This window comes from Podarcis raffonei, chromosome 11 (genome assembly GCF_027172205.1).
Source record: "Podarcis raffonei isolate rPodRaf1 chromosome 11, rPodRaf1.pri, whole genome shotgun sequence".
In the NCBI taxonomy this organism is placed as follows: Eukaryota; Metazoa; Chordata; class Lepidosauria; order Squamata; family Lacertidae; genus Podarcis; species Podarcis raffonei.
Genome location: NC_070612.1, coordinates 53,303,537 through 53,330,800, shown reverse-complemented (window position 1 = coordinate 53,330,800; position 27,264 = coordinate 53,303,537). Strand labels below are relative to the sequence as shown.

General features: G+C 43.6%; 1 protein-coding gene across 9 annotated transcripts in view; it reads right to left on the bottom strand.

The window, feature by feature from the left end:
• Positions 1-27,264, bottom strand: part of SEMA4D (semaphorin 4D) — a 136,766-nt gene that overhangs the window by 40,302 nt on the left and 69,200 nt on the right. For 8 of the 9 annotated variants that reach the window (XM_053409094.1, XM_053409095.1, XM_053409096.1 and 5 more), the window contains 5 exons: positions 23,108-23,228; positions 8,363-8,752; positions 5,376-5,521; positions 3,240-3,302; positions 1,226-1,324 (listed from right to left, as the gene is read on the bottom strand). In XM_053409094.1, coding sequence (XP_053265069.1) covers positions 1,226-1,324; positions 3,240-3,302; positions 5,376-5,521; positions 8,363-8,453 — 399 coding nt within the window. In that variant the 5' untranslated portion in view covers positions 8,454-8,752; positions 23,108-23,228. Of the gene's footprint in view, positions 1-1,225; positions 1,325-3,239; positions 3,303-5,375; positions 5,522-8,362; positions 8,753-20,492; positions 20,549-23,107; positions 23,229-27,264 lie in introns of all 9 variants that reach the window. The other variant, XM_053409092.1, reaches the window with a different exon arrangement.

Below are 27,264 nucleotides of genomic sequence, written 5' to 3'. Positions count from 1 at the left end.
GACTTCGGTGTGTTATCCTGGTGTGCTAATACATACAGAGGAGCCAGCAGGAGGGAAGAAAAACATGAAGGTAGGAAGACAACACAGTTTAGATAGCCAGACAGACACTAGGAAAAGAAGAGAGAGGTCAAGCAAGCAGCAGAAATAAAGTAGATTGTGTCATGAAGAGTGACTGTACTTGGACCATCTTCTCTTGGCTGATTAAGCAGTTTTATGCATGACCCTTTCACCTGGAAATGCCTTTGTGCCTTCTATTGAGGTGTGCACCATTGAAACCAGGAAGTCACTAATCGGCCTAATTGTTTTCTGAAACTGTGTATTTAAATGTCAAAAGCTGCCCCGAGTTTTACATTTGCACAAGATGGGGAGAAATAAAATAAATAAAATAACCATAGTAATTTGTACAAATTGGGAAACTATGGTTACTAGCTATGATCTATTAAATCACAGTTATGTTAGTTTAATATTGTTCTGAAGGGGGTGCCACAGTGTCCGAATTAAATGGGAAAGTTCCTGGTTTAATCATGCGCCGAGATATGGGCCAGTTGAGTTGGATGGATATACCTATGAAGAATTCTTGAGTGCCAGAAATGTCTCTAAGAAAATGAAAATGAGAAAAAGCCAGTGTATAGGTGGCAGCTGAGGGTAGAATAAGCTTTCTCTTGCCAGAAAGCGCCAGTATACTACCCAAAACAGTAAAGAACTATTCTGATGGAAGATAAGCTTTTTAAAAGGATGAAATTGCATTAATGTAATTGAAAAGTGATTAATGTGTAAATAAGGAAGCCAGCTGTGGCAAGGCCAAGAAAGGACAAATTCTGGCAACGTTGTGGAAAAGATGATAGACAGACTTACAGATAAGGGAGACAAGAAAGGTCACAGTCTAACGTCAAAAATCCTGTTCTTGGGAAGAAAGTAAGGTCCGAGTGAAAGGAGAACGATGGTAGAGTCAAGAGACATGGAAGGTAGACAGAGGTGGGTTTTTAAACACAAGGAAGACTTCATTCTGAAGTATTCAAGACTATGAGGCTATGGCATAGCCAGAAGCTGACAGAGACAAGACAGGCAGAGAAGGGAATCAGAGTATTTAGGGAGAGACACAAAAGGAATGTCAGTCACACAGAAAAGTTTGAAAACTTATACATGTCTGTGTCCTTTCATCACCCAGTTCAGGAAAACTACTTCTGCAGTTGCCCCTAAAAGAAAATGTGTTCTTCCCACTTACCAGATGATCACAGATAGGCTGAAACGCGTTAGTTCCACATACATAGAGTGAAGTATCATCCAGCTGTTGCAAGACACGGACATAGTTAAGGCACTCTGTCTGTAACAGAGAAAAGGAGGAGGAAAATACTGAGATTTCAGAAAGTGCAATGAGAGTAAGAAACCCCGTAAGCGACTTGCATGGCTTCAGACCTATACACACAAACAAGGTCAAGTCTTGGTTTTATTAGAAGAGATATGAACGATCCTCACAGCTGTGCATGCAACGCCTTTGCTCTTCTCTTGCACCAAGTGAGCAAACCCAGGAAATGTCCCATTAACTACAGTTTCCTGTTTTGTCTTGAATAGGAAACCGTGGTTGATGGCTTCAGAACAAGCCATTATAGTAAACCATGGTTTTAAGCTTCCTTAACATCCTGGCTTGTTCAGAAGCTGTTAACCATAGTTTCAGAGCTTTGGCAAAACGGAAAACCATGGTTAATGGAACACTTCTTGTGTTTGCTAAAGGGGCTATATGCAACAGGTTGTTCATATTTTGGCTATGGACGTCTGAGCATGGCCGAAAGTTCACTCAAAACCCTGCTTGTTTTTCTCTAAAGCAGGGGTTCCCAAACTGGTCCACGGACCACCAGTGGGCCATGAACTGAACTTCATACAGGTGTTTAGCAGAGTGCTTGCAAAATGCAATTTAAAATCATATAGCATCTAGCTCAGGACATTAGAATTCCTACGAGAGGCAGAAAAATACGTAAGTGGTCCGTCAAGACCCTCAGCCTTCGTCATGTGGTCAGGGGTGGGGCAGAGTTCAGGAACCAATGATCTAAAGCAGGGATATCCAACAGGTCGATCGTGATCTACTGGTAGATCCCCACGAGGTTTTGGCAAATCGTGGTTGATCTCCTTAGCATCGCTAAAACTGACTCCTGCCCTGCCCTCCATTGTTATTTGATCTCTGGAAGGAAAGAAAGATCTTTCTCTGTGCTGCTGTTTTCATCCATAGTGATCTTTTTGTGAGTGATTTTACCCCTTTGTCCCTTGCCTTTAACCCCCCCCCCAAAAAATTTCTATTTTAACCCCTTAAAAAGGGGGTTGGGGTTTTCCTCCATAAAAAAAGCTCGACAACTTTGAGCTGCCTCCCCCAAACAGGGCTTTTCTCCTCCCCCCAAAAACCTGAACAACTTTGAACTGAAACCCCCCAAAACGGGGGTAGATCGCTGCCAGTTTTTAATTCTGAAAGAAGATCGCAGTCTCTTGAGAGTTGGTCACCCCTGCTCTAAAGCATACATGTTCAGCTGGTGGACCGTGATCGACAGGTAGATCTCCAGGGTGTTCCAGATTGACCTTGGATGTTTGAGTGTGCCTTGCCTCGGCCCCAGCACTCTGTCCCATCGCTGTGGAAGCTTGCCTTCCGTTATGCAGCTGCTTTGTGGATGAAGGAGTGATAACTGCGGGTTGTTGTGTGATCAACTCTTGCCAATCCTTCCGAAAAGAAGCTCGACAACTCTGGTCTATGCTCCCAAGAAAGCTCGACAACTCTTGGCAATGACAACGGGTAGATCACTGCTAGTTTTATTTTACTGGGAGTAGATCGCAGTCTCTAGAGAGTTGGACGTGCCTGATCTAAAGCAACAGCAACAAGGAGAAATGCTAAATAAGCTCATCCATCAATGAACTGCTGCTTCCCATCAAATATGTTGCAGCACAAAGCCAAGGCTGCTTGCAGTTATGGGAGAGGTTGCCTCTTTTTCATACTTGGTACTGCTGCATTTGAAGAAGGGAAGAAAGCAGCACTACCGTGCGGCAAACTATCAGCTCTGCATTTTTTATCATACATGCACACACAACCGTTCAGCATCATGACTTACAGGAACTAACACAGCAAAAGAGACACATTAACTCTGCTGAAGGTTTAATTAAAGGGACATGGAAAATTAATTACTTCTGCAATACTACTAGAAAAAAAAACTTTCTTGAAAGTCAAGCTGATAAAAAGACAAGCAACAAACTCTTTTCACCTGTTTGGATTTGCCCTTTTCGGCACATTTCGTCTTCTTGTCTTCTGTGACCTTCCAAAACACCTGGAGGAAAACGAACCAGGGAAAGAACAAATCAAAGGACCTTTTCAGTGCTCCCACAAAGAGCAATTAATATTACGGCGTCCAAAGCCATCCTGGGGCAACTGCAAGCAGCTATACACCTCTTTTTTAAAAAAAACCAACAAAAAAAAACCCCTGCTCTCTTGGAAATGGGACTTTTCCAAACACACCTGCTTTACTGGAGTTGGAGAACCTTAAGCACATATGTAAGATTACAGTAAATAACTTCAAATTATTCATTGTGCTTCCCATGAATTTGATTTGCGTAGGAACTGTTTACAATCTATAGTGGTGCCTTGGTTCTCAAACGTGTTGGTTCTCAAACACCTTTGTTTCCAAATGCCAAAAACCTGGAAGTAAGTGTTCCAGTTGTCGAACGTTTTTCGGAAGCCGAACATCCAGCAAGGCTGTCAGCTATTGTTTCCGGGGCCCCTACACCAATCAGAAGCCGTGCCTTGTTTTTCAAACATTTCAAAAGTCAAACAGACTTCCGGAACAGATTAAGTTGGGCACTTTTGTTTTTGCTACAGTGGTACCTCGCAAGACGAATGCCTCGCAAGACAAAAAACTCGCTAGACGAAAGGGTTTTTTGTTTTTTGAGCTGCTTCGCAAGACGATTTTCCCTATGGGCTTGCTTCGCAAGACAGAAACGTCTTGCAAGTTTGTTTCCTTTTTCTTAACACCGTTAATACAGTTGCGACTTGACTTCGAGGAGCAACTCATAGAACGCGGTGTGGTAGCCTTTTTTGAGGTTTTTAAAGCTTTTTGAGGTTTTTGAAGCTTTTCCAAAACTTTCCCGACACCGTGCTTCGCAAGATGAAAAAAATCGCAAGACGACAAAACTCGTGGAACGAATTAATTTCGTCTTGCGAGGGCACCACTGTATTTATTTTGCGTTTTTGTTTTTGAGGCATTTTTGGTTAATCTGTTTTTTTGACTGTGTGGAACCCAGTTCAGCTACTGATTGATTGTGTGCCTGCAGAAATGGATAAAAGCCCCCCCATCCAAACAATGACTATCATCAGTGCAGGTATGAAAAATATTTAATTTTAATTTTTATAATCCACAATCCTGTCTTATTTATTTTATAGTATAGTACATTGATTATTGGGGACGCGGGTGGCGCTGTGGGTTAAACCACAGAGCCTAGGACTTGCCAATCAGAAGGTTGGCGGTTCGAATCCCCGTGACGGGGTGAGCTCCCATTGCTCGGTCCCTGCTCCTGCCAACCTAGCAGTTCAAAAGCACATCAAAGTGCAAGTAGATAAATAGGTACCGCTCTGGCAGGAAGGTAAACGGCATTTCCATGCGCTGCTCTGGTTCGCCAGAAGCAGCTTAGTCATGCTGGCCACATGACCCGGAAGCTGTACACCAGCTCCCTCGGCCAATAAAGGGAGATGAGCACCGCAACTCCAGAGTCAGCCACGACTGGACCTAATGGTCAGGGGTCCCTTTACCTTTACTTTACATTGCTTATTGCTTTCATTTTACAGATTAATGGTCTTGTTAGATAGTAAAATTCCTGTTAAATTGCTGTTTTAGGGGTTCTTTTTAAAAGTCTGGAATGGATTAATCCGTTTTGCATTAGTTCCTATGGAAAAGCGCGCATTTGGAACAGCAGACGTCCAGGACGGATTAAGTTTGTGAGCCAAGGTACCACTGTATAGGACAAATGAGAATCCCACAATATAAGCAACAGGAAAGCAATAATATAAAATGAACTTGCATATTAAACACTATGCAGCTAGAAAATGGCTGACAGGTTTCACCTGGTAAAAGCAGCTCTCTAGGTTTAAGCATGAATCCCCTTTAAGCAAGGGGATTGCATTTTGAAGCCTTACAACAATGCATATTCAGATACACTCCTATAGTTAACAGAGGAATGAATCATATTACTTTGAGCATGCATGTTTAAATTAATTATTAATTAAATAATAATTTTATTATTTATACCCCAGCCACTCTCAGCACCTTCCAGCACATATAAAAAAACAAAGCATGTTTGGGCTGGGGCTGCTGATCATGAATATTTAGTATACAAAACTGCATACTTACCTCTTGCTTTTTTTCAGTAATGTTCAATGCGTTTAGCGCAAATATGACTTCTCTAGCTCCTACGTACAAAACATCCTTATCTTCACTTAGCAACAAAGTTGAGTAGTTAAATATTTCGGGCTCTTGAAAATATACTAGATGAACTTCTGTTAAAATACAATTAAGGCAAACATTAATTCAAAATGCATTCATTTCAAGGCAAACTTTATTTACAATTGACTAAATAGTTGCTTGATTTCAAATCCTGGCCTAGATCCATTGATTTTGAGATCGTTAACTAAAGTGGCACAACCTAATGATTGGACATTAGTGGAATTGAAGGGAGAGAAAGCAATCCAAAAGCTTAAGCAAATGCAAATTTGCTGCCCTGGAGGCCAGGATTGTACAGATAGTCATTGGAATGTTTGAAATGGGGTTCTTCCTGAGTGGGAAACCATGAACAAATTGAGGGGGCCGTACAGTCAAGTGATATGCAGAAGCTACAGAATGACAATAGCTTTTATTAGGACCAACCTAAATGTCAAAATCTATGTGAGCTTTCCGTATCTGTTCATCAGGCTGGAAGATGATCAAAACTTGGGAGGAAGATGGAAGAAACAATGACCGTGTTGTCACCCAAATTCCACAGTCTGAAGATGGAGGCAGGGGGAGATATGCAGGCGTAATTAATTCGCTATATTAGGTGCCAAAGGGATTTCACGATGTGAGATGCTGGGGAGCTCAAAATGGCAGCCTTTTCCTTTTTTTGAAAATGTAACGTTGAGTAGACAGAAAGAATTGGCACGATGGGGTGGTGCTGTGGCCCCACTCTCTCAACAGCAATTTTGGTGCCGCTGACCAGGGTGGGACAACAGCAAGGGCAGGGTTTTGTGGGTGCACAGCTGGCCTGCGATTGATGTACTGATATGTCACTCAGGACCAGTATGAGGGGCAGACCGTGATGGCGATGTATCGCAGGTGAAGCTGCCATCGCTCAACTCCCTCCAGAGGGTGCTGGTAGCAGAGGGACTCAGAAGCAGTGGCCGTTTCACCAGCGATATACCGTTGAGCGAGGCCGCCATCCCACTCTGCCCTCATGCCGGCGCAGAGGGAGAAACAAGTTGCATCACCAAGGTGCCAATACAGCTTGTTCCTCCCTCTGCTTCTTTAAACCGTTTGGCTGAGGAGCGCATGGCTGCCCTTGCCTCAGCCAAGCTGTCTTGCAGAGGCCCCAACCTGCCGCCAGCTCGTGTGAGCCAGCGGCGAGGTGGGGGCTCAAGTGTATCCATCCCCCAGCTGAGGGAGCCCCGATACTTCTCCAGCTCATTTCCAAGGCAGAGAAGCATGGGGCTCCTTCACTTGGGGGGCAGGAGGCTTCGTGCTCCCCAGCTGAGTAGCTCCAATCCTTCTCCTGCTCAGCTAGTGAGCGGGAGGGTGCTTCCTGACAGAGATGAAGCGGTGTGGTAGAAGGCAGGGTTTTGAACATTGTGATGTAGTAGTAGTAGTAGTAGTAGTAGTAGTAATAATAATAATAATAATAATAATAATAATAATTTATTTATACCCCGCCCATCTGGCTGGGTTTCCCCAGCCACTCTGGGTGGTTCCCAACAGAATATTAGGTAAAGGTAAATGGACCCCTGACCGTTAGCTCCAGTCACGGACGACTCTGGGGTTGCAGCGCTCATCTTGATTTATTGGCCGAGGGAGCCGGCGTACAGCTTCCGGGTCATGTGGCCAGCATGACTAAGCCGCTTCTGGCGAACCAGAGCAGTGCACAGAAACGCCGTCTACCTTCCCGCCAGAGCGGTACCTATTTATCTACTTGCACTTTGACGTGCTTTCAAACTGCTAGGTTGGCAGGAGCAGGGACTGAGCAACGGGAGCTCATCCCGTCGTGGGGATTCGAACCGCCGACCTTCTGATCGGCAAGTCCTAGGCTCTGTGGTTTAAGCCACAGTGCCACCCGCGTCCAACAGAATATCAAGAACACGATAACACATCAAACATTAAAAACTTCCCTAAACAGGGCTGCCTACAGATGCCTTCTAAAAGTCAGGTAATTGTGTATTTCCTTGACATCTGATGGGAGGGCGTTCCACTGGGCGGGTGACACTACTGAGAAGGCCGTCTGCCTGGTTCCCTGTAATCTCTCTGTGAGGGAACCGCCAGAAGGCCCTCGGAGCTGGACCACAGCGTCCAGGCTGAATGATGGGGGTGGAGACGCTCTTTCAGGTATACTGGTATCGCCAGATCGCGAAGCTTGCTGGGCAATACATCGCAATGTTGAAAACTTGACACTGACCAGCCCTACTATACAGGTGGGAGCTCAGGATTTGGCTTGGCCTGTGTGGTTGACCACTTGACCTCCAACCATTCTATATGTGGCAGTGATGCTGTTTCTGAGAGGCAGGGAAGCAGCAGTCTGTTGTGCCAACTGCTTCTGAAAGTAGTTACTCAGTCAATCCAAAAAATAATGGTTCCTTGTGAGGCACAGGGAAACATAGGAAAACAATAATTGGTAACTAACAATGAGGTAGTTGTTCTTCAAGGTCTCCTCATTAAATGCCAAGGAGTAACCAAAGATGTAAATGCAACGGTAGCAAAAAAAATGTTTACTATACAATGCCAGACTTCCAACTCTTGCTAGAAAGTTCTGAGTAGGTCTTCCCCTCCCATTTATTCCACTGAGTTGCTGTGCCAATTCTGTAGATATCAACACTATTTTGCATTGGCTATACCAGGATTTTCCGAACATGGGCCTCCAGTTGTTTTTTGAACTACAATTCCCATCATCCCTGACCACTGATCCTACTAGCTAGGGATGATGGGAGTTGTAGTCCAAAAACAGTGAGAGACCCAAGTTTGGGAAACCCTGGGCTATACTGTATGGCGATGTAAAACAAGCCTTTAATCTACTGCTCTGTAGGATTTTGTATCAGCAAAGTACAGAACTACTACTCATTTATTTTATGAATCACTATCCTTACCATAAGCTATGCTCTTACCTTTGTGTTCCCAGGTAATCCGGGGCACTGGGCCAAACGCTGCTGCCATTCCAAGAAATAAACTCACAGCCCCATATAGAACAAGAGCCATGTTAAGTGTCCTTAGTCTATGAATGCAGATGGGCAACCACAGCAGCAAAAGTTCGTTTGGCAGAAGAAACGCCTTTGGAGTTCAGAGGGTCTGCGAAGATATGGGCATCTTCATACTAAACGCATGAGCCGTCGGTTCCTTGCGAGGGTGCTTCCAAATGCCTGCTATCTGACAGATCACTTCCCCCAGCAGGCATGCATTTGCCACAGCAGAGAACGGAAAAGATTTCTAGAAGGAGCCTCAGCAAAACCTCTACTTCTTAAGCACATGCTTCTGATCCGTTGGGTTGGTGTATAAAGCTGCAGAAATAAAAGGCAGAAGGAAGGAAGTTGTCAGATTTTCACAGTAGCTAATGATTTCCAAGCTACACTCTTTCCTTTGTTAAGAAACGTCCCCACAGCAAAGACTCTGGTTTTATAAAAGGAAACAGTGGCTCATTTTCAGAAATAGCCACAGGAAGCTATTAACAACCATAATTTTCCATGAGCTCTCATGATTTATATCTGTCATATCAATACTTGTAGACAAGCGTTTTGGGGATATGGAAGGGAGACATTGCATTTTTGAAGTTCAAGGTGTATTTTAAATATTTTAACAAAAGACTAAAATGGAACTATATATTGCCATGCAGAGGTTTCGGCTGCAGGCAGCTCGAGACGTTTTTGTACAACCCATGGGGTTTCTGTAGGAGTTGTATGAATTCCATGCTTTTGCTTCAAAACTATGAAGCATTCAGAGTCTTAGATTCCCAATTTCAGATACCATCTGGGTGGGAATCTTGAAGGTCATGAAATGAGCTTTGTGGCTAAGTGAGAATTTGAATGTGGCTCCCTCATACTCTTCCCCCGACCCCATCTCTTCTAAAATGAAAGGCAACTCTGAAAATTAATTGCCAAATGTGCTATAATCTACGGAATTCATTTTTTTTGGAATTGCTATATTTCACAAAATTAGCAAATTCAGTATATGACTCTAGACAGCGCTATGCATTTAGCTGAATGTTTTGCACACCCATTCTGTGCATAAAATGGACCGGACAGGCTTATGTTTGAATGCATGCAAAACTGTCCCTATTTTCTAATTATTTCAACCAAGTACCTTTCAGTGGAACTCTAGGCATGAGACAACAGGAAGTCAGCACAGGTGCATAAATATATGGGATGGCAGCTTTAATGAGTCAGCTAGATTTATGGTGTCTGGGCAAATTATGTAACTTCTTTGTTCGAGCTATTCCAGTTCAATTTCTCATTTTCAGTCTACATAAAAGGTGAGCCAGCGGAAGAATGTAACCATGGCAACTAATAAGCACCAAGGGATCCTGACATCAAGACAGATGCTTACCAATACCTTTCCTGGACCTTGTATCTAATATATATAGGAGATTTACAACTTCACTGTGGTTCACTGGAGGTGAATACAGACCAGATAAACTTGGGACAGAGTTTGTTTTGGATTTTTTCTCTCTTAAAAACCCTACCATTTTCTCTTCTGTGTTCTCTTCTTTTGACATGACCTATGGCAGTCTTCTATGCATGGGCGTATACCTATTTTGGACTGCACTGAGCTCTGTATTTGCAATTCTGAGCTTATGAATCAAGGTTGACAAGTCATCACAGCTATTGAAAGCCACCCCTGGCTCTATCTAATATTCCACCAGGATAATCCTACTGAGTCCATCTGGGTGACCCATTTTAATAATACTTGATAACTACTTAAGCTTCGCTATTTGCTTAGTTCTCAATTTATGAATATTTAGAACTGTAATTCCCAATCGTAACAATCGTACTTCCCATTATTTAGGGAACATTCTTCTGCTTAGTAACTGCCAACCCTCATTTCTTTAAAAATTCTGATCACTTGGAATTCTAGTAAATGGTCATTATCTTTTACACTCGGTGTTTCTGAGCAAATATTAAGTTATTCAATGCATTATTTTCTAAAATAAGAGAATTCTTTGTGTTCGTGTGTGTGTGTGTGTGTGTGTGTGTTCCTTAAATAGTATACTGGAATAGCCATTTACTCTTATTTGAAGCCAAAGGCAAGTAGTGCTTATTTTACACAGCGTATCTTTTCATAGACTACAGTCCTACTTCTTTAGATGCCAGAGGTGGTGCCGGAACTGTGCCTGTATACTTCTAAGAAGTATAAAGTCAATTTATTTTAATGACTATTTCAACTAATTAGCTTGCACCTTTGTTCAGGAAATAAGTGGCGTACTGATGGGATAAGGCACTGCACAGAGGCCAATTTCTCATACAGCAGCAACTCAGGAAACTTCATATACAGTCGTACCTTGGAAGTCAAACGGAATCCGTTCCACAAGTCCGTTCAACTTCCAAAACGTTCGGAAACCAAAGCGCGGCTTCTGACTGGCTGCAGGAAGCTCCTGCAGCCAATCGGAAGCCCCATCAGATTTCCGGCTTCCAAAAATAGTTCGCAAATCAAAACAGTCACTTCCGAGTTTGCGGCGTCTGGGAGCCAAAACGTTTGAGAACTAAGCTGTTCGAAAACAAAGGTACGACTGTAATTCCTCTTTCCAAAATCATGACTAGAGTGAAAGGAGAGAAGTCGCTCCTACCGTCACTTGCAGAGACATGAAACAGTTGAATCTAGCTAAATGAAGGGCAAGCAAACAAGCAAACCCAATGGCAAACCCTTCAACAATAATCTTATTTTTGCTTAGCTCAGTATGGTTTCCTGTGTGAAGGCATTTCCCCAACTTGCTTTGCTTTCTGTTTTCTCTCTAGAGTCTACACTTGGGATTGATATCTGAGGATGGGAGGGTGACGAGGGACACCTAGAGTTAATACTACCTTCCAACCCACCCTGGAAGCAATCTCCCTAGCATTATTTTGTTGTCTCTGTTGACTTCATAAGTATGAGTTTGGGTGACTGTATGAGGTGGGCTGGATAGCTTTTTCAGCCAAAGGGCTGCAACTCCACTTCTGGTGGCAGAGTGGCAGTTTCCCAGAAAGAACAATTGACCCAGCTCTGGTTTAGGCTGCAAAGCAGCACCAGAAAATGAGAAGGAAAAGTGCTGATAAATGAAAGACCTTCGTTGGCTCTCAGCACATTTCCGAGCACAATTCAAAGTATTGGTGCTGACCTTTAAAGCCCTAAACAGCCTCAGCCCAGTAAACCCGAAAGGGCATCTCCACCCTCATTGTTCAGCCTGGACACTGAGGTCCAGCTCTGGGGACCTTCTGGCGGTTCCCTCCCTGAGAGAAGTGAGGTTATAGGGAACCAGGCAGAGGGCCTTCTTGGTGGTGGCGCCCTCCCTGTGGAACGCCCTCCCACTAGATGTCAAGGAAACGCAGTCCTGTTTAGGGAAGTTTTTAATGTTTGATGCTTTATCATGTTTTTAATATTCTGTTGGAAGCCACCCAGAGTGGCTGGGGAAACCCAGCCAGATGGGTGGGGTATAAATAATAAAATTGTTGTTGCTGCTGCTGCTGCTGCTAAGATGCATGTTGTGTGTTAGGAGGACAAAATACATGCACAGGTAGACTGAAATTGCTCATCCTTGATGCTGTTTCCATTTCTGCCCCAGACCAAGGGAGATAAACTTATTTCTTTTCCTCGCCCAAACTCTTTTTGAGGAAAGGACTGGTGGCCTCGAACCCTCAAGTTGGGCTTTTATAGGTGGCATCAGCATCAATGAGGAGGATCTTTGTAATGGGTATAATAAGAACTTCGTGCAGACAGGAGGGGCTGTTGCCATCAACAAGGAGATAGGAGGAGATTGTGGACAGATGTCTAGTCTAGTGCCCTAATCTGTGAAATCACTCCATTCTGGTGGGAACTGATAGTACTACACAATTAAACAAAAGATTACATGTATGAGGTTGGACACACAGACTTGCAGTGAACATGAAGAAAGAAACCAAAAAGAATGAGTGTTACTCGAAGTTCTATTAGCAACAAACAGAGACATTTAGACGATCACTTAGAAAGACACCCAACAGAAGGATAGTTTTATGACAGGAATTCTGCTACACTATATAATCACCTGCCTCACATAATTAGAAATCAGACAGATGGATGGGGACTGTGTATATTTTTCTCTCAAAAATATGCTTATATTTATTCTTTCACACTGGTTCAATGGCAGCACTAATAATCTTTGTGCCGAGAGAAATTAGTATGTGTCACCAGAACATACAGCTGGTGCAGCCAGCAGAACTATGTAAAAAATGATATAACAGCTTCCAAAGTCGGGGGGGGCACACAATCACATAAACCAGGCCTTCTTATTTTTAAAGGCACTTGCTAAAGTCAATTTATGACATAATGTTATGTTTAAAAATGTGGCTTGAACAAAATACTAATGGATGGCAGATATGCAATGGCCACCATTAGGGAAACTTACCGTATTTTTCGCTCGATAACACGCACCTGACCATAACACGCACATAGTTTTTAGAGGAGGAAAACAAGAAAAAAAAATTCTGAATGAAACAGTGGATGTATCATTTTTGTGCTTCATGCTGCGGCCACAGACATGTGATTTGACGGTGAGTTTGGGGTAGCCCAATGCAAAGATCCTGAGGATCCATGTGGATCCATGCTTTGTAACCACGTTTTTGCACCATTGCAGCCCCAGGCAACAGTGGGTGCGTGATTTTTTTGGTGCAGGCTGTAGCCATGGACATGCTATGTGATCTGATGGTGAATTTGGGGTGACCCAATGCAAAGATCCTGAGGATCCATGTGGATCCATGCTTTGTAACCACGTTTTTGTACCATTGCAGCCCCAGGCAACAGTGGGTGCGTAATTTTTTTGGTGCAGGCTGTAGCCATGGACATGCTATGTGATCTGATGGTGAATTTGGGGTGACCCAATGCAAAGATCCTGAGGATCCATGTGGATCCATGCTTTGTAACCACGTTTTTGTACCATTGCAGCCCCAGGCAACAGTGGGTGCGTGATTTTTTTGGTGCAGGCTGTAGCCATGGACATGCTATGTGATCTGATGGTGAATTTGGGGTGACCCAATGCAAAGATCCTGAGGATCCATGTGGATCCATGCTTTGTAACCACGTTTTTGTACCATTGCAGCCCCAGGCAACAGTGGGTGCGTGATTTTTTTGGTGCAGGCTGTAGCCATGGACATGCTATGTGATCTGATGGTGAATTTGGGGTGACCCAATGCAAAGATCCTGAGGATCCATGTGGATCCGTGCTTTGTAACCATGTTTTTGCACCATTGCAGCCCTGTTTTTGCATCAGATCATTGCTATGTGATCTGATGGTGAATTTGGGGTGACTCAATGCAAAGATCCTGAGGATCCATGTGGATCCGTGATTGGAACCACGTTTTAAGTAGGGAGGGAAGGAAAAACATAGAAGCGACAAGGAGAGGGGTGTGCAGAGAAGCAGCTGGCTAAGAATGCAGGAGAGGGGTTTTACCGGAGGGAGGAAAGGAAGGCAAAAGTCCCCCCCCCCAAGCCAGCCAGCTCTCTCTCTCTCCCCCCCCCCAACCTGCACGTTGCCTTCGAGTCCCAGACGCACGGAAAGGAATTGCCTGGAGGGGAGGGGTTTTCTCTGCTCTTTGTTCCGTTTGAGCAAACACAGTAAGGAAACAGAAGCGGGTGGGCAGTAAGACCCTGAGGCAGAATGCAGGAAAGCAGCAGCTTCCTCCTTTCAAGGCTTCCCTTCTCCGGACGATTTGATATTTGCCTGATTTTTGCCTTCACTCGCGCTTGTCAGCTCCAGGGACCACACATTCGCTCAATAACACGCACAGACATTTCCCCTTACTTTTTAGGAGAAAAATTCTGCGTGTAATAGAGGGAAAAATACGGTACATTGGTTTCATGCAGGAGTAGCTCAAGAGCTCAACTGAAAGAATGCCAGAGAAGCCCATCTGTTTCAGGGATGGGCGTCCCTGTTATTGCACTCCAACTCCCAACAGCCCCAGCTACCATGGCCAGGGGTCAGGAATGATGGGAGTTGTAGTTCAACAACATCTGGAGGGCTAAAGGTTCTCCATTCTTGGTCTGCCTATTCAAGGTTCCTGTTTTCTACAGAGGTCAAGAGGCCTTTGGAAAGTCCACAAGCCAAGGTAGGGCTCTCCCCAGCAGCTGGAATTTCCAACTTCTGAACTGGAGTTCCAGTTAGCCATCGTAGCTACTTAGTCACTGGTAGACTTATCCTCCATGAGTCGGTCTAATCCTCCTTTACAGCCATCTAAGTCAATGGCTGTCACCACTGTGGTGGTGAACTCCCTAAGCCAGGCATGTCCAACCAGCAGATCACGATCTACTGGTAGATTCCCGGCTGATCCTGGTCAATCATGGGATCCTTATCGATCATGGGATTAAATAAAGTTTACTGAAAATTAACAAATAAAAGCTGAAGAACTCTGGGCAACCCGACCCCCAAAAAGCTCAACAACTCTGGGCAATCCACCCACCCTACACACGCTCCTCCTCCCTCCAATGAGTAGATCACTGCCAGTTTTTTAATACTGGGAGTAGATCACAGTCTCTTGGGAGTTGGACGTGCCTGCCCTAAGAAGAAGAAGAAGAGTTTGGATTTGATATCCCGCTTTATCACTACCCAAAGGAGTCTCAAAGTGGCTAATGTTCTCCTTTCCCTTCCTCCCCCACAACAAACACTCTGTGAGGTAAATGGGGCTGAGAGACTTCAGAGAAGTGTGACTAGCCCAAGTTCACCCAGCAGCTGCATGTAGAGGAGCGGAGACACGAACCCAGCTCACCAGATTATGAGTCTACCGCTCTTAACCACTACACATAGCTGTCAAGCGACCCTTATTTGGCGGGACAGTCCCTTATCCCAGCGCCATGTCCCGCTGCTGTCCCTTTTTGCTGCTGTCCCTTAAATTTCCCGGGTTTCAAAGGAAGCAGCTCCTCTCCCTCCCTCCTTGCCGGCCAGGGAGGAGGGAGGCTCCAACTGTGTTGCTTGGCTGCGTTGCTCACCCAATAAGGAGGCTAAGAACGACTGGGGGGTGGAGCTTGCATGCCTTGTGCTGATCAAATCGGCTGTGTTGCCTGGGGACTCGCCTTTGCTCAGCGCTTCCCAGCGGAGAGGTGACGGGGTTTTCCTTGAGGCTTGAGGCTTCGTTTGGCTGCTGGCTGGGCTTTCTACCTTTGGCTCAGAGGGGCTCAGAAGTTGAACATACCTGTGCTTGGAAAATCCCTTATTTTGGCTGCTGATCCCTTATTTTCGAGGCTGTTGGTCCCTTATTTTCAAATCTGTAAGTTGACAGCTATGCCACTATACCACACTGGCTCTCCGTTAATGCTTTGGGTGGAAGTAGTTGTTTTGTTCTGTGCATTCTGAATCTATCACTAATCAATCTCATTGGATGAACTCTGCTTCAGCTATTATGGGAAAGCAAGGGGGAAAATGCCCACTTTCTCAATGCCAAACCCCTTTCATATTTAGCTCTATCACACATGCTATACAGCTTACAACTGGGATCATGACACCACCAAAAGAGTACGCAAGCCTCGCCATTCTGCACTGGTTGCCGATTCTACCCAATCCCTGGGAGAAGCAGCAGCAGATATTGGCTTTTCTACATGTTAGCATTCTGCGTGCAAGGAATTTTCAAAACAGAGATGGGGTGGGAGTATTAAAAAACGCAACACTCCTCCTGCCTGCATTCTCAACTGGCCCCAGTCTGAGGAAGCTTGCAGGGCCTCTGCTTGGCCTGCAGGTGTGCTCTGGCTTTGAGAAACATGGCCGTGCACGATTTGCGGCTAGCCAATCAACAAACAGAACCCGATTCCAACAGATTTACCCTTTTGCCTGTAAAGAATACTGCATATCTGCAGCATAAGTAAACAATACGATTTAAGCATTCAATCCGACAGTTGGCTGCTGCTTAATAAAATCCACCCGACAAACCATTTCTCTGCCAAGAGCTCGTTTCATGTGCCCCTTGGGGATGCGGAAGTACCATTTCTCAGGTATGCGCACCAAGCCCTACTGATGCGATCTGGGGCAGAGAGCCAAGAATATGCGCTTCACATCCAGTTCCACTTGGCTGCTAAGGAAAAGGTCTTTTGCCTGCTACAGTTATGCGAATACAGATAATAAGAGAACCTGGATTGCTTCCATCACGCCTTAAACGCATGGTTATTTTACTGAAAGGGTCTTTTGTGAAAAAGGGTGTGTCTCAATATGCATCCCATTTCCAGCGCTTGTTTCCAATTAAGTAGCAAAATTCGCTTGCAAACAAAGCATGCTGAATTGGGTGAGTATGAAACAAATGTAAATGAAGATTAAGGCTGTTAATTATTTAAAGCTGCTGTTTAGACACAAGCCCCATATAAAAATCTATCTACATAAGCATCATTCCAAATGCAGCAAATAGTTAAAAACTTCTACTTTTTATTATTATTAATTTCATTTCTATATTTTTAAGGGGGGAAATCTCAAGGCAGTTTACAACCTACATTAAAACATGCATGTGTTTGTAAAACTGTTGCTGATTCATAACTGGTACAGCTACGCATCTCCATGTATTTTCAAGCACTTTCGGCCAAAATATTTTATATACCAAAAAGGTATTTAAATATACCTTCTTGAAGAAACCAGAGGCCTTTCTCTTGGGCATGTCCGGCCAAGTGGTGCCAAAGAAGGACAGAATTTTTTTTTATGTATGCTACAACAGCAGCAAGAATACTCATCGCAAAGTATTGGAAGACGCAAGATCTACCCACTCTGGAAGAATGGCAGATGAAACTGATTGACTGTATGGGATTGGCAGAAATGACTAGCAGAATCCGTGACCAGGGAGAAGAGTCGGCAGAAGAAGATTGGAAAAAATTTAAGGACTACTTACAGAAATATTGTAAAATTAAGGAATGTTGAATGATGTTGGATTGAAATTGAGTGGTTTCTAGCTGTAATGATATAAAGGAATATGGAAGAAAAAAAGGGAAATAAGGTGATATTATAAGCTGTAATGCTTTAAGTTAAGGATTTGCTGAACAAATAATTTGAAAGGGAATACAAGAAGGGGAGGTATGAGGAGGTCAGAGAAATATGTTATTGAAAAGTTTGTATCATGAGCTATATGTCTTTTTTAATCTTTTTGTTTGTTTTTTGTTCGTATAAAAAATTGAAAATCTTAATAAATATCTTTAAAAAAAATAAAAATATTTTATATACCACCTTTCAAGTCCAGTTCTCAGAGAAACTTACAGATATAAAACAGTATCACATGTACAAACAAGCTATAACAGAATTTGCCAATAGCAGTCGGAGCTGTAACAGAACCTAATTTATCAACCACTTAGAGCCTGTGTGAACTGTTAGAATTCCTGCTCCATAACTGCAGTCATGGGATTGTTGTCTGTCACATGACGGTATATGTTTTGACTCCACAAAGTATGGGAAGTGACGGAGACAGGATGTTTGTGTTACTGTTACTCGCCAGATGCAGCTTGTCATGGTGGCCACGTGACCCGGAACTGTCTGCGGACAACGCTGGCTCCCGGCCTCTAGAGTGAGATGAGCGCACAACCCTAGAGTCTGGCAAGACTGGCCCGTATGGGCAGGGGTACCTTTAAAGGTAAAGGTACCCCTGCCCATACGGGCCAGTCGTGTCCAACTCTGGGGTTGCGCGCCCATCTCGCTTAAGAGGCCGGGGGCTAGCGCTGTCCGAAGACACTTCTGGCGAGCCAGTGCAGCACACGGAACGCCGTTTACCTTCCCGCTAGTAAGCGGTCCCTATTTATCTACTTGCACCCGGGGGTGCTTTCGAACTGCTAGGTTGGCAGGCACTGGGACTGTGCAACGGGAGCGCACCCCGCCGCGGGGATTCGAACCGCTGACCTGACGATTGGCAAGTCCTAGGCGCTGAGGTTTTACCCACAGCGCCACCCGCGTCCCTTGGGGTACCTTTACCTTAAAGAAGACTTTAACAGCCAGATAGGTTCGTATGGGAGCATTTGGTCTTTCTAATACACTTTTTAGAGATTTACAGATGAAAATCAGTGAGTTTCAACATTAGCCATATTTAGGGCAGGTTTGCCCTGACAAAAAAAGCTCAACAACTTTCGGCTGATACTCCCCCCAAAACGCTCAAAAACTCTGGTCAATCCAATGGGTAGATCACTGCCTGGTTTTTTTGATAGTGGGAGTAGATCACAGACTCTTGGAAGTTAGACGTGCCTGCACTAGAGTATGCCCTAATTCTGAGATAGTAGCCCTCTGCCTATGCTGTATGGCCACAGGTAGCCACTGAGGTTTTAAAGACCTGACTCATTTTTGTATGGGAAAACATTCATGCATTTTGAAGACTCTAAGACTGAACGCTCCTCCAAACACAGCCTAGACACAGCTTGATCATTCCAGTGAGAACCAGGTCTTGCGTTAGATCGATTCCTCTCTCTCTCTCTCCCAGAGGTTAAAAATGAAGACAGATTTACAGCAACCTTTTCCAACAATCAGTTGCTTACTCCAGTATTAAACTTCACCTGTTAAATACTTCTCTTCACCCCTGTGCTGCTGGACATCAAAGCCTTAATCCACATGACAGTGTTGTGACAAGGGTCTGCTCCAAAGGCTGGAACCTGCACAAGCTCCACCGTCTGCCCACCCCAAGACAATCTTGACAACACGCGTCAATGAAGTTTAATAGAATCTGCCCAGTAGCTGGCTATGTCTAGTGCTGCTGGTTCAACAGCTGAGAAAAGTCAACTGCCTTGAAAACCACCCTTTATTATTAAAGTTTTTGTTGTTTTACAGAAGTATGTGTAATGTCTCTCGTATTTTTTCCATGTAACATTTTTACAAATCAGTTTCATTTGTTGAGACATTAGGAAGAAAAGGGGTGGAGGGGGGGAAGATGGGTGGGTGGGGTCGGGTGGCGATGTTTCTATTATGCTTAATGTATGTAGGGTTTGGTGTCAGCGTTGCTTGTGCTGTTCACTTGTGTTCCTTTGGTGGTGAGAGAGGTTGGGGTTGGCCTAGGGTGTGATTGTTTGCTTGTGATTGGCTGTGGTGATCTTTGCTTTCGTGTGTGAGTGGGGCGGGTGGGTGTTTTGGATCAGGTTAGCCATATTGATTTGTATGCTGTTGGTGGATTGTTGTCATTGTCCTGTTGGGCTGTGTATGTGATAAAGGGGAGCCATACAGGGGTAAAGGCGTCTTCTTCTGTTTGTCCCTGTGTCAGTTTCTGTTTATTGGTTAATTTTTCTAGTAGGGCTGTTTCCCATACTATTTGGTACCATTGGTCCATGCTTACTCCTGACAGGTCTCTCCAGTGCCTGGTTATGGTTGTAGACCACCCTTTTATAAAAAAAAAAGATCTTGTTTGCTGTTGTGGGCCACCATCTGTTCTTGAGTTGACGCTCCATTGCTACACAGACATGCTACACAGACGTTGTTATGCAGACATGGCTGATTGAACATGTAACCAAAAAGGTGTGGGCAGGTGAGGAGGTGACAGAAAAGTGAAGCAGTAGCCATATGCAATGAGAAACAATGTTGTATGGAGGTCACGTGCCTATCATCCAAAAGAACCTGGAGGTGGTCCTAGGCCATCCTTCACCACCCTGGTACCCTCTAAATATTTTGGACTACAACTCCCATCAGTCCAGCCAGCATGGTCAATGGTTAGAGATGTTAGGAGTGGCCTGGAGGGCAAGTGACTGGTGAAAGCTGCCCAATGTATGAACACTGCAAAAGTATTGTTTAGCTGTAAGGAGATGCGCAGGGATATAGACTCTGAAAATGGCACTACAACCATTTCTGCCCGGAAGTCGTTCTGCGTGCTACTTCAAAACCATCCAACTATCTTTTTCTATCAATCCAAGAGAAATAGCAGTTGCAATTAGCTGGTAGTAATTTAGAGGCAGTGGCTGACAACTGCCATTGTGGATTCAATATTTGCTAAACAAGACCACTGGCCTTTCACCATTCACAAAAACAAAGCCTTAGCCTTCCTAAGAGTTAACGGAGTGTTTCAACAATCATTCCTTAAGCAGCAGGGTTCAACATGCTGTGAGGGCAATGGAAGAAGCTAGATAATAGACAGAGAAAACAACATGCTCCCATACCTATTTACAGAGTGCAAAGTCCTGCAACAAGGGCCTCAGAGTTCTTGGGGAGATGCCTGTCAAGATGGGTTAAGAGGTCTCAAGTTAAGCATCGCATCCTGACAGACATTAGTTGCCGAGAACTATTCTTTAAGTCATTCATTACTGTGCAAGTACTACAGCCTTTCCAGACAAGTGACTATGCAGGCTATTTTACCGAATGAAACTCCAGCTCTATAATTGTTTAATTATATGGTTGTCAAAGCCACAAATAGCTTGTTTGAGGAGTACAAAGTTCAATACACACAGACAGAGAAGTTTTCATGATGTTTAGCTGAACGGCTTCCGTTGGCAGAAAGAGAAGCCGTATTTTTCATCTGTCACATGAAATTACTGTTCATTTTCTTAGGAAAGTTCCCCTACTCCTCCCTTACCTGGTTCATTCCAGACATTCACATTGTACTAGTTCGCTTTCCTGCAACTTTAAAGACACGGATTCCCAGAAGTAAAAAACAAAACAAATGTGTTGTTTTTTAAAAAACACCACTTTTGCCATGCCCTGGGTACACACACAGGTGAACTGAGGTACCTAAGAATATTTTGGTTTGCCAGACAACTGGCTGGTCAGGATTCACAAGTGGAACATGCCCTGATCTTGGAGTGGGGGGTCCTTAAGTGACCTACCTAAACACTTTATTTTTATTGCTGGGTTTTAAAAAGAGCCACAACTAAAAGTTGTAATAGAAAACATCAAGGAAGGTAGGTTCTATTAGTTATAATATGCAATTGTAGTAATATAAATTCTGTTCGTATTAGAAATAATATGCAACTTCAACATGAAAAGAAACATTTTTTTCATTGCTAGAGAAAAAAGGTCAGAAATTAGCATTCATATAATGCCAATGACACTAGTTTACTGATCATTCTGAAAGAGAAAGGGGTTCCCCAACCCCATCCCCATTTTCCTCCCTTCCAAATCAGACTTTGTACTGTGGCAATGGATTGTATTGTGCCCAAATTTTTCAACCCAACTGCACAAAAAGCCATTCCATGATAAACCAAAAATACATGCACATAAGAAGTTTTCTGCAGTGAAGAAAGATACCCAGTTTATCAGAAAACTCAGCTAACCAGGCCATTCTACTGTGAAACTATGGTAGAGTCTACTGCTGTTTGTCTGTTTATTTCATAAAATCTATATACCACTTCATTATAGAAAAAACATCAAAGAGGTTCACACAAAAATGTTATCTCCTCTAACCAGTATTATATTATTGCTTGGTTGTTTTAATGTAAACTGATAAGCATTAGTTATGTAAAATGCATGCAACCTTTATGATCTATGCAAATAATTTGTTATCTGTAGTTAAATTGTAAAAGTCAAGTAAAAAAAATTCAGAAAAGAAAAGACAAGTCAGTTGACAATGTCAATGGCAGATCCTTTTCTGCACTATGGACTACTTGGATTGGGGGGGGGCGGGGTATACAAAGCAGAAGAATCCATAAAGTGCTTGTCCCATAAAATTAACATCACAGAGCCCAGTTGAGGTTCATTATTGTATCGCTACCACAGCAACAAAAACATTTCTAACACAAAGATTTGCTTATTTTTAAAGAGAGAAGTAAAGGACTATTATGATTCTTGAAATAATAAAAAGGGGGTTTTGAGTCATACATTTCACAGCGCTATCTATGCGCCAATGAACACTTTTAAAGATATGCAAACAAAAACGGGGGAAAGGGGAAATGTAGAACAGTAGAGCCACCAGGGGAAAAAATGAACAGAATAAGAAGCTGGCTAGAATCCACTCTGTAAATCAGTAAACTTAACAGCAAATTAAGCTGCAAGATTCACTGTGCTAAGGGTCAAGTTGTTGCAAGAATCTGGATCTAAATTTCTTTCTACCGGGCAAAGATCACTAGCAACTGAATTTGGGGTGGGGTAAAAGTGATATAAGGGACGCGGGTGGCGCTGTGGGTAAAATCTCAGTGCCTAGGACTTGCTGATCGAAAGGTCGGCGGTTCGAATCCCCGCGGCGGTGTGAGCTCCCGTCGTTCGGTCCCAGCTCCTGCCCACCTAGCAGTTCGAAAGCACCCCTAAGTGCAAGTAGATAAATAGGTACCGCTTTATAGCGGGAAGGTAAACAGCGTTTCCGTGTGCGGCACTGGTGCTGGCTCGCCAGAGCAGCTTCGTCACGCTGGCCACGTGACCCGGAAGTGTCTGCGGACGGCGCCGGCTCCCGGCCTCTTAAGTGAGATGAGCGCACAACCCTAGAGTCGGTCATGACTGGCCCGTACGGGCAGGGGTACCTTTACCTTTAAAAGTGATATAAGGGACATGGGTGGTGCTGTGGGTTAAACCACAGAGCCTAGGGCTTGCTGATCAGAAGGTTGGCGGTTCGAATCCCCGCGACAGGGTGAGCTCCCGTTGCTCGGTCCCTGCTCCTGCCAACCTAGCAGTTCAAAAGCACCTCAAAGTGCAAGTAGATAAATAGGTACCGCTCCGGCGGGAAGGTAAAAAGAATCCCCACTGAAAGCTCCTAACCATCAATTACTCTGACAGATCTGTGTGTAGCATTAACACACACAAGGGGAGGGAATGGAAGTGAAATTGAAAAGATGATATAATACAGTACCTTTCACCATTTGGATTTTTTTTCTCCTGTTTTCCTTCCCAGGAATTAACTCTTTAAAGTATCTGTTTTCTTTATGGCATAGTAAATGAGGTCTAGCAAGGTAGCCCAGAAATCTTCAGTACTGTTAAAGAAAACCAAAAATTATTATTATTTAATAATTTTTCTTAGTCACTTTTGTGCCACAGCAACTCAAAGCAAGTTACAATATTAAAAACAAACACTTACGTCCATTTAAAACCAGCATTATAGAAACAACCTAAAATATAATTCTATTTTTTGTTGTTGAAAAACTAGATTAAAACACCAACAAACAAAAATTATAGGTTATGAAAAGGGACACAATCCCCCTGTCTCTCTTCCAAAAGAGGTAATAATAATAATAATAATAATAATAATAATAATAATAAAATATTTATACCCTGCCCATCTGGTAATCATTGTAGAGCAACCTAAGAAGTTTCTGTGCCAATACTAGGCTTAAAAACCGATTGAATTTGATCTAGAAAATTCATGCAAGACAGCCTAGTATGACAACATCCGGAGGGCCTCAGATTCCCCACCTAGCTATGCAGAAACTGGAAATGTGAGTGATACACAAACAAAATGCAGCCTGTATTGGCTCTGGCAGGGTCCCAGTCTACATGCAGATCATCAGGAGGCACGATGGATTCAATTCACAATGTGCAGGGATGTGAACCGCCCTGAGACTTATGGGTATAGGGCAGTGGTGGCCAAACTTGGCCCTCCAGCTGTTTTGGTACTACAGTTCCCATCATCGCTGGCCACTGGTCCTGTTAGCATGATGGGAGTTGTAGTCCCCAAACAGCTGGAGGGCCAAGTTTGGCCATCACTGATATAGGGTTATATACAAATTGAATCAATAAATAATAAATATTCTGCACAGGTGAACAACCCCCTACCCTCAATTGAAGCCCCACACTGGTGCAACTTGACAATCTTATTTAATTCAGGGTTTTTTGATATTCAAGTTGTAAGATAAGTAACGTCTTCCGAAATAATTTTTAGGGCTCCAAAATGGCAGCATTTGTATGCAGCCGATCACTAATTTGACACTGGTACCACACACAAACCATTTCTGGTTTATAAAAGCTGAAGCACGACACAGCCTAGTGGGTAGGCCGTACCGTTTGATATTTACATTCAAAGTTAGTAGCCTCGTAAATCTGACAAGTCTACAGTTGTGACAAGATATAGCTGCCAAATGTTTAGTACTCATATGAAATGAGAGGCGGGCAAGAAAGCTGTATGATGAAAGCCTGCGCCCAATAAAAGCAATAGCAATTCCTCAACCAACTCAAATTAATTCCAGTTGGAAGTTCATTTCAAGTGGGAGAAATCCCAGGCAAAGTGGAATCGTCAGCCGCCACTGTGGTGATCTAATGTAGCAAAAGCCATATTAAGTGCAGGATGCTTTTAGGGAAAGCAAATGCTTAATTCACACTTTAACATCCATCCACCCCCTCCCCCAGCCTTGGTGGCTTTTAAACAGATTTAAAAGGGGGTGAGTGGAATCAAAGCACTTTTGCAGCTATTACACAGGTATCTCAGCTTTTGAAATAATCACACCGTTAAGTATTTCAAGGCTTTCTGGATAGTCAACAATAGTATCAGGTTGCATTAATTCATGACAGGGCTGGTTATAAATGGCACGAAACAGCTGTTGCCCAGAGGATTTAACTCTGTAGTGTTATAGAGAACTCAAAGAACAAAGAAGACGAAAAAGAAGCAGGAGGAGGAATGCAGGAAAGCTTTTCAGAAGGGAAATGTCTTGCTAAGAAACTTTGCCCTGGTTACTCTTCTTTTGGGTCCCATCAAATGCAACCAGTAATTTAGAAACCAAGAGAAGGTGCTTCCTCTCTAAGGCTGCAATCTTATACCCGGCTGCAATCTTATACCCGCTTTCCTGTGAACACGATAAAACTTACTCCAAGTAGACATGCATATCGCACTGTAAATTATGAACAAATTTTGAAGTATCTATGTGCACGCGAGCACACACACTACACACACATACAGGTGCTAGCATTATCTGAAAATGTTAAATGTTATGCTGCCTCTGTTGCTGTTTGACATATAATCAGCAGTTTATACCTCCAACATCTGATTTGCAAGACAAAGCTCTACTTACAATGGAAGTTTGCAGTCTGTAGATTACTGAATGATTACTCTTGCTTCTGAGACTCTTGCTGAGCAATGCCACTGAAAAGTTATAGCTCAAAAGACAATTCTAAAGAAAGTATGACAAGCAAAGAACTCAAATTGGTTTCACGAAAATGCAAGATCTTTTTGCATTCTGCAATACATTTGGTGTTCAGTCGAACTTTTACAAACACTCGTTCACTCTTGCCACAAAACTACTCTCTCTCTCTCTCTCTCTCTATATATAGGCACAGGTGTTTAAACACGGTTAGCCACATCAAATGTACTTTCGCAAGAAATTTCAGTCACATCTTCCTCCAAGCCTACAACCCCACAAAGCAACATAATCTAGTCTTGTATCAAGGTGTTCCTGACCAGCAGCTGAGCTGCCTTAAAAAAAATAGTTTGGCAACCTTGAAAACTGCACACAATTCAAATTCCACGTTTCAAGCAATCTACAACTAAGTGAAAAACATTTGCAGAAGAACTAAATGAGAGACTCCCACAGCCCTAGATAGGCTTTGTATTTTCATCTCAAATCCTCCCACCTGGCACAGTATTGCATGTTTATTGCAGCTGATTTTATAAGACCTTTTTTTAAAACAAAAAACAACCTACATAGACAATTTGAGTCTACGCACCCTGAGCTAAGCCAACAGCAGTAATAGTTTATGACATGATAAATGGCGAACAGCAGCACCCACCAGCATCTATGCCATTTTTGTATATTCTGTAGTTCTTACAGCGCTGGGTACCATTGCAATAAACAAGTTGTGCACTAGACCACTAAAGAGTGCTTCATTGATATGCAGAAGACCAGCAAGGCTATTTCCATCTAGACTATCTCAGACGGTTACTAAAAAGTCATTTGTGGGATTACTATATGTTAACTTTGATGTGCCTGTGGCAGCAATCGTTCCCCCTATGCCAAGCCTATGAATTGAGAACGCTCCCCTCAGTTCAAATGAGTGCAAGGGAGGATAGAACTCTATTATTACACGCAGAGTTGGCCTTCCAGCACTTAATATCAGCCATTGGCTTCCTGCCTGCCCAGAAATCAAAACTGTAGAAATAAATTGCTATTCACAGTGTGCCAGTAACTCTGACACAGTTACACATATAAGCACACTGGGAAATGAATCTCAGGCTGTCCAAGACGACATGTTGCAAATAAACTCCAAATAAAACCCTTCATTTATCCCTTTTTAAGCCACGTCCGCCTGGAGGGAGAGGTGTGTGCTTGGGAATAGTCAACCGCTCTGAGGTAGTGATGGATGAACCACTCGTTCTTTGTGATTTGCATGAATGATTGTTCAGAAGTCTGCATGCCTCGTTTCCACATTTCTCTACAGGCGCTTTTCGCAGAAGTCCATACTAAAGAAGTGGCCTCCAGCGGACTGCCAGACGAAATTGCCAATGGTTACTGGCTAAAGCTGTGTCAGGGCATTCAACTCACTGCTGACAGCGGCAACACTCGAAAAATGTACGAAGGCATGAAGACAGGCTTTGGGCCAACTGTCAGGAAAACGGCATCTGTGAAATCATTGTCTGGAGAGCTCATCTCAGACTTCAGCAAGTAGATGAAGGGTAGGTAAAGGTAAAGGACCCCTGGGTGGTTATGTCCAGTCAAAGGTGACTGTGGGGTTGCGGAGCTCATCTCGCTTTCAGGCCAAGGGAGCCGGCATTTGTTCACAGAAAGGCCAAGGGAGCCAGTGTGGTGTAGTGGTTAAGAGTGGTGGACTTGTAATCTGGGGAACCGGGTTCGCGTCTCCGCTCCTCCACATGCAACTGCTGGGTGACCTTGGGCTAGTCACACTTCTTTGACGTCTCTCAGCCCCACTCACCTCACAGAGTGTTTGTTGTGGGGGAGGAAGGGAAAGGAGATTGTTAGCCACCTTGAGACTCCGTAGAGTAGTAATAAAGCGGGATATCAAATCCAAACTCTTCTTCTTCTTCTGGCTGATGTGTCTGGCATGATTAAACCGCTACTGGAGCAA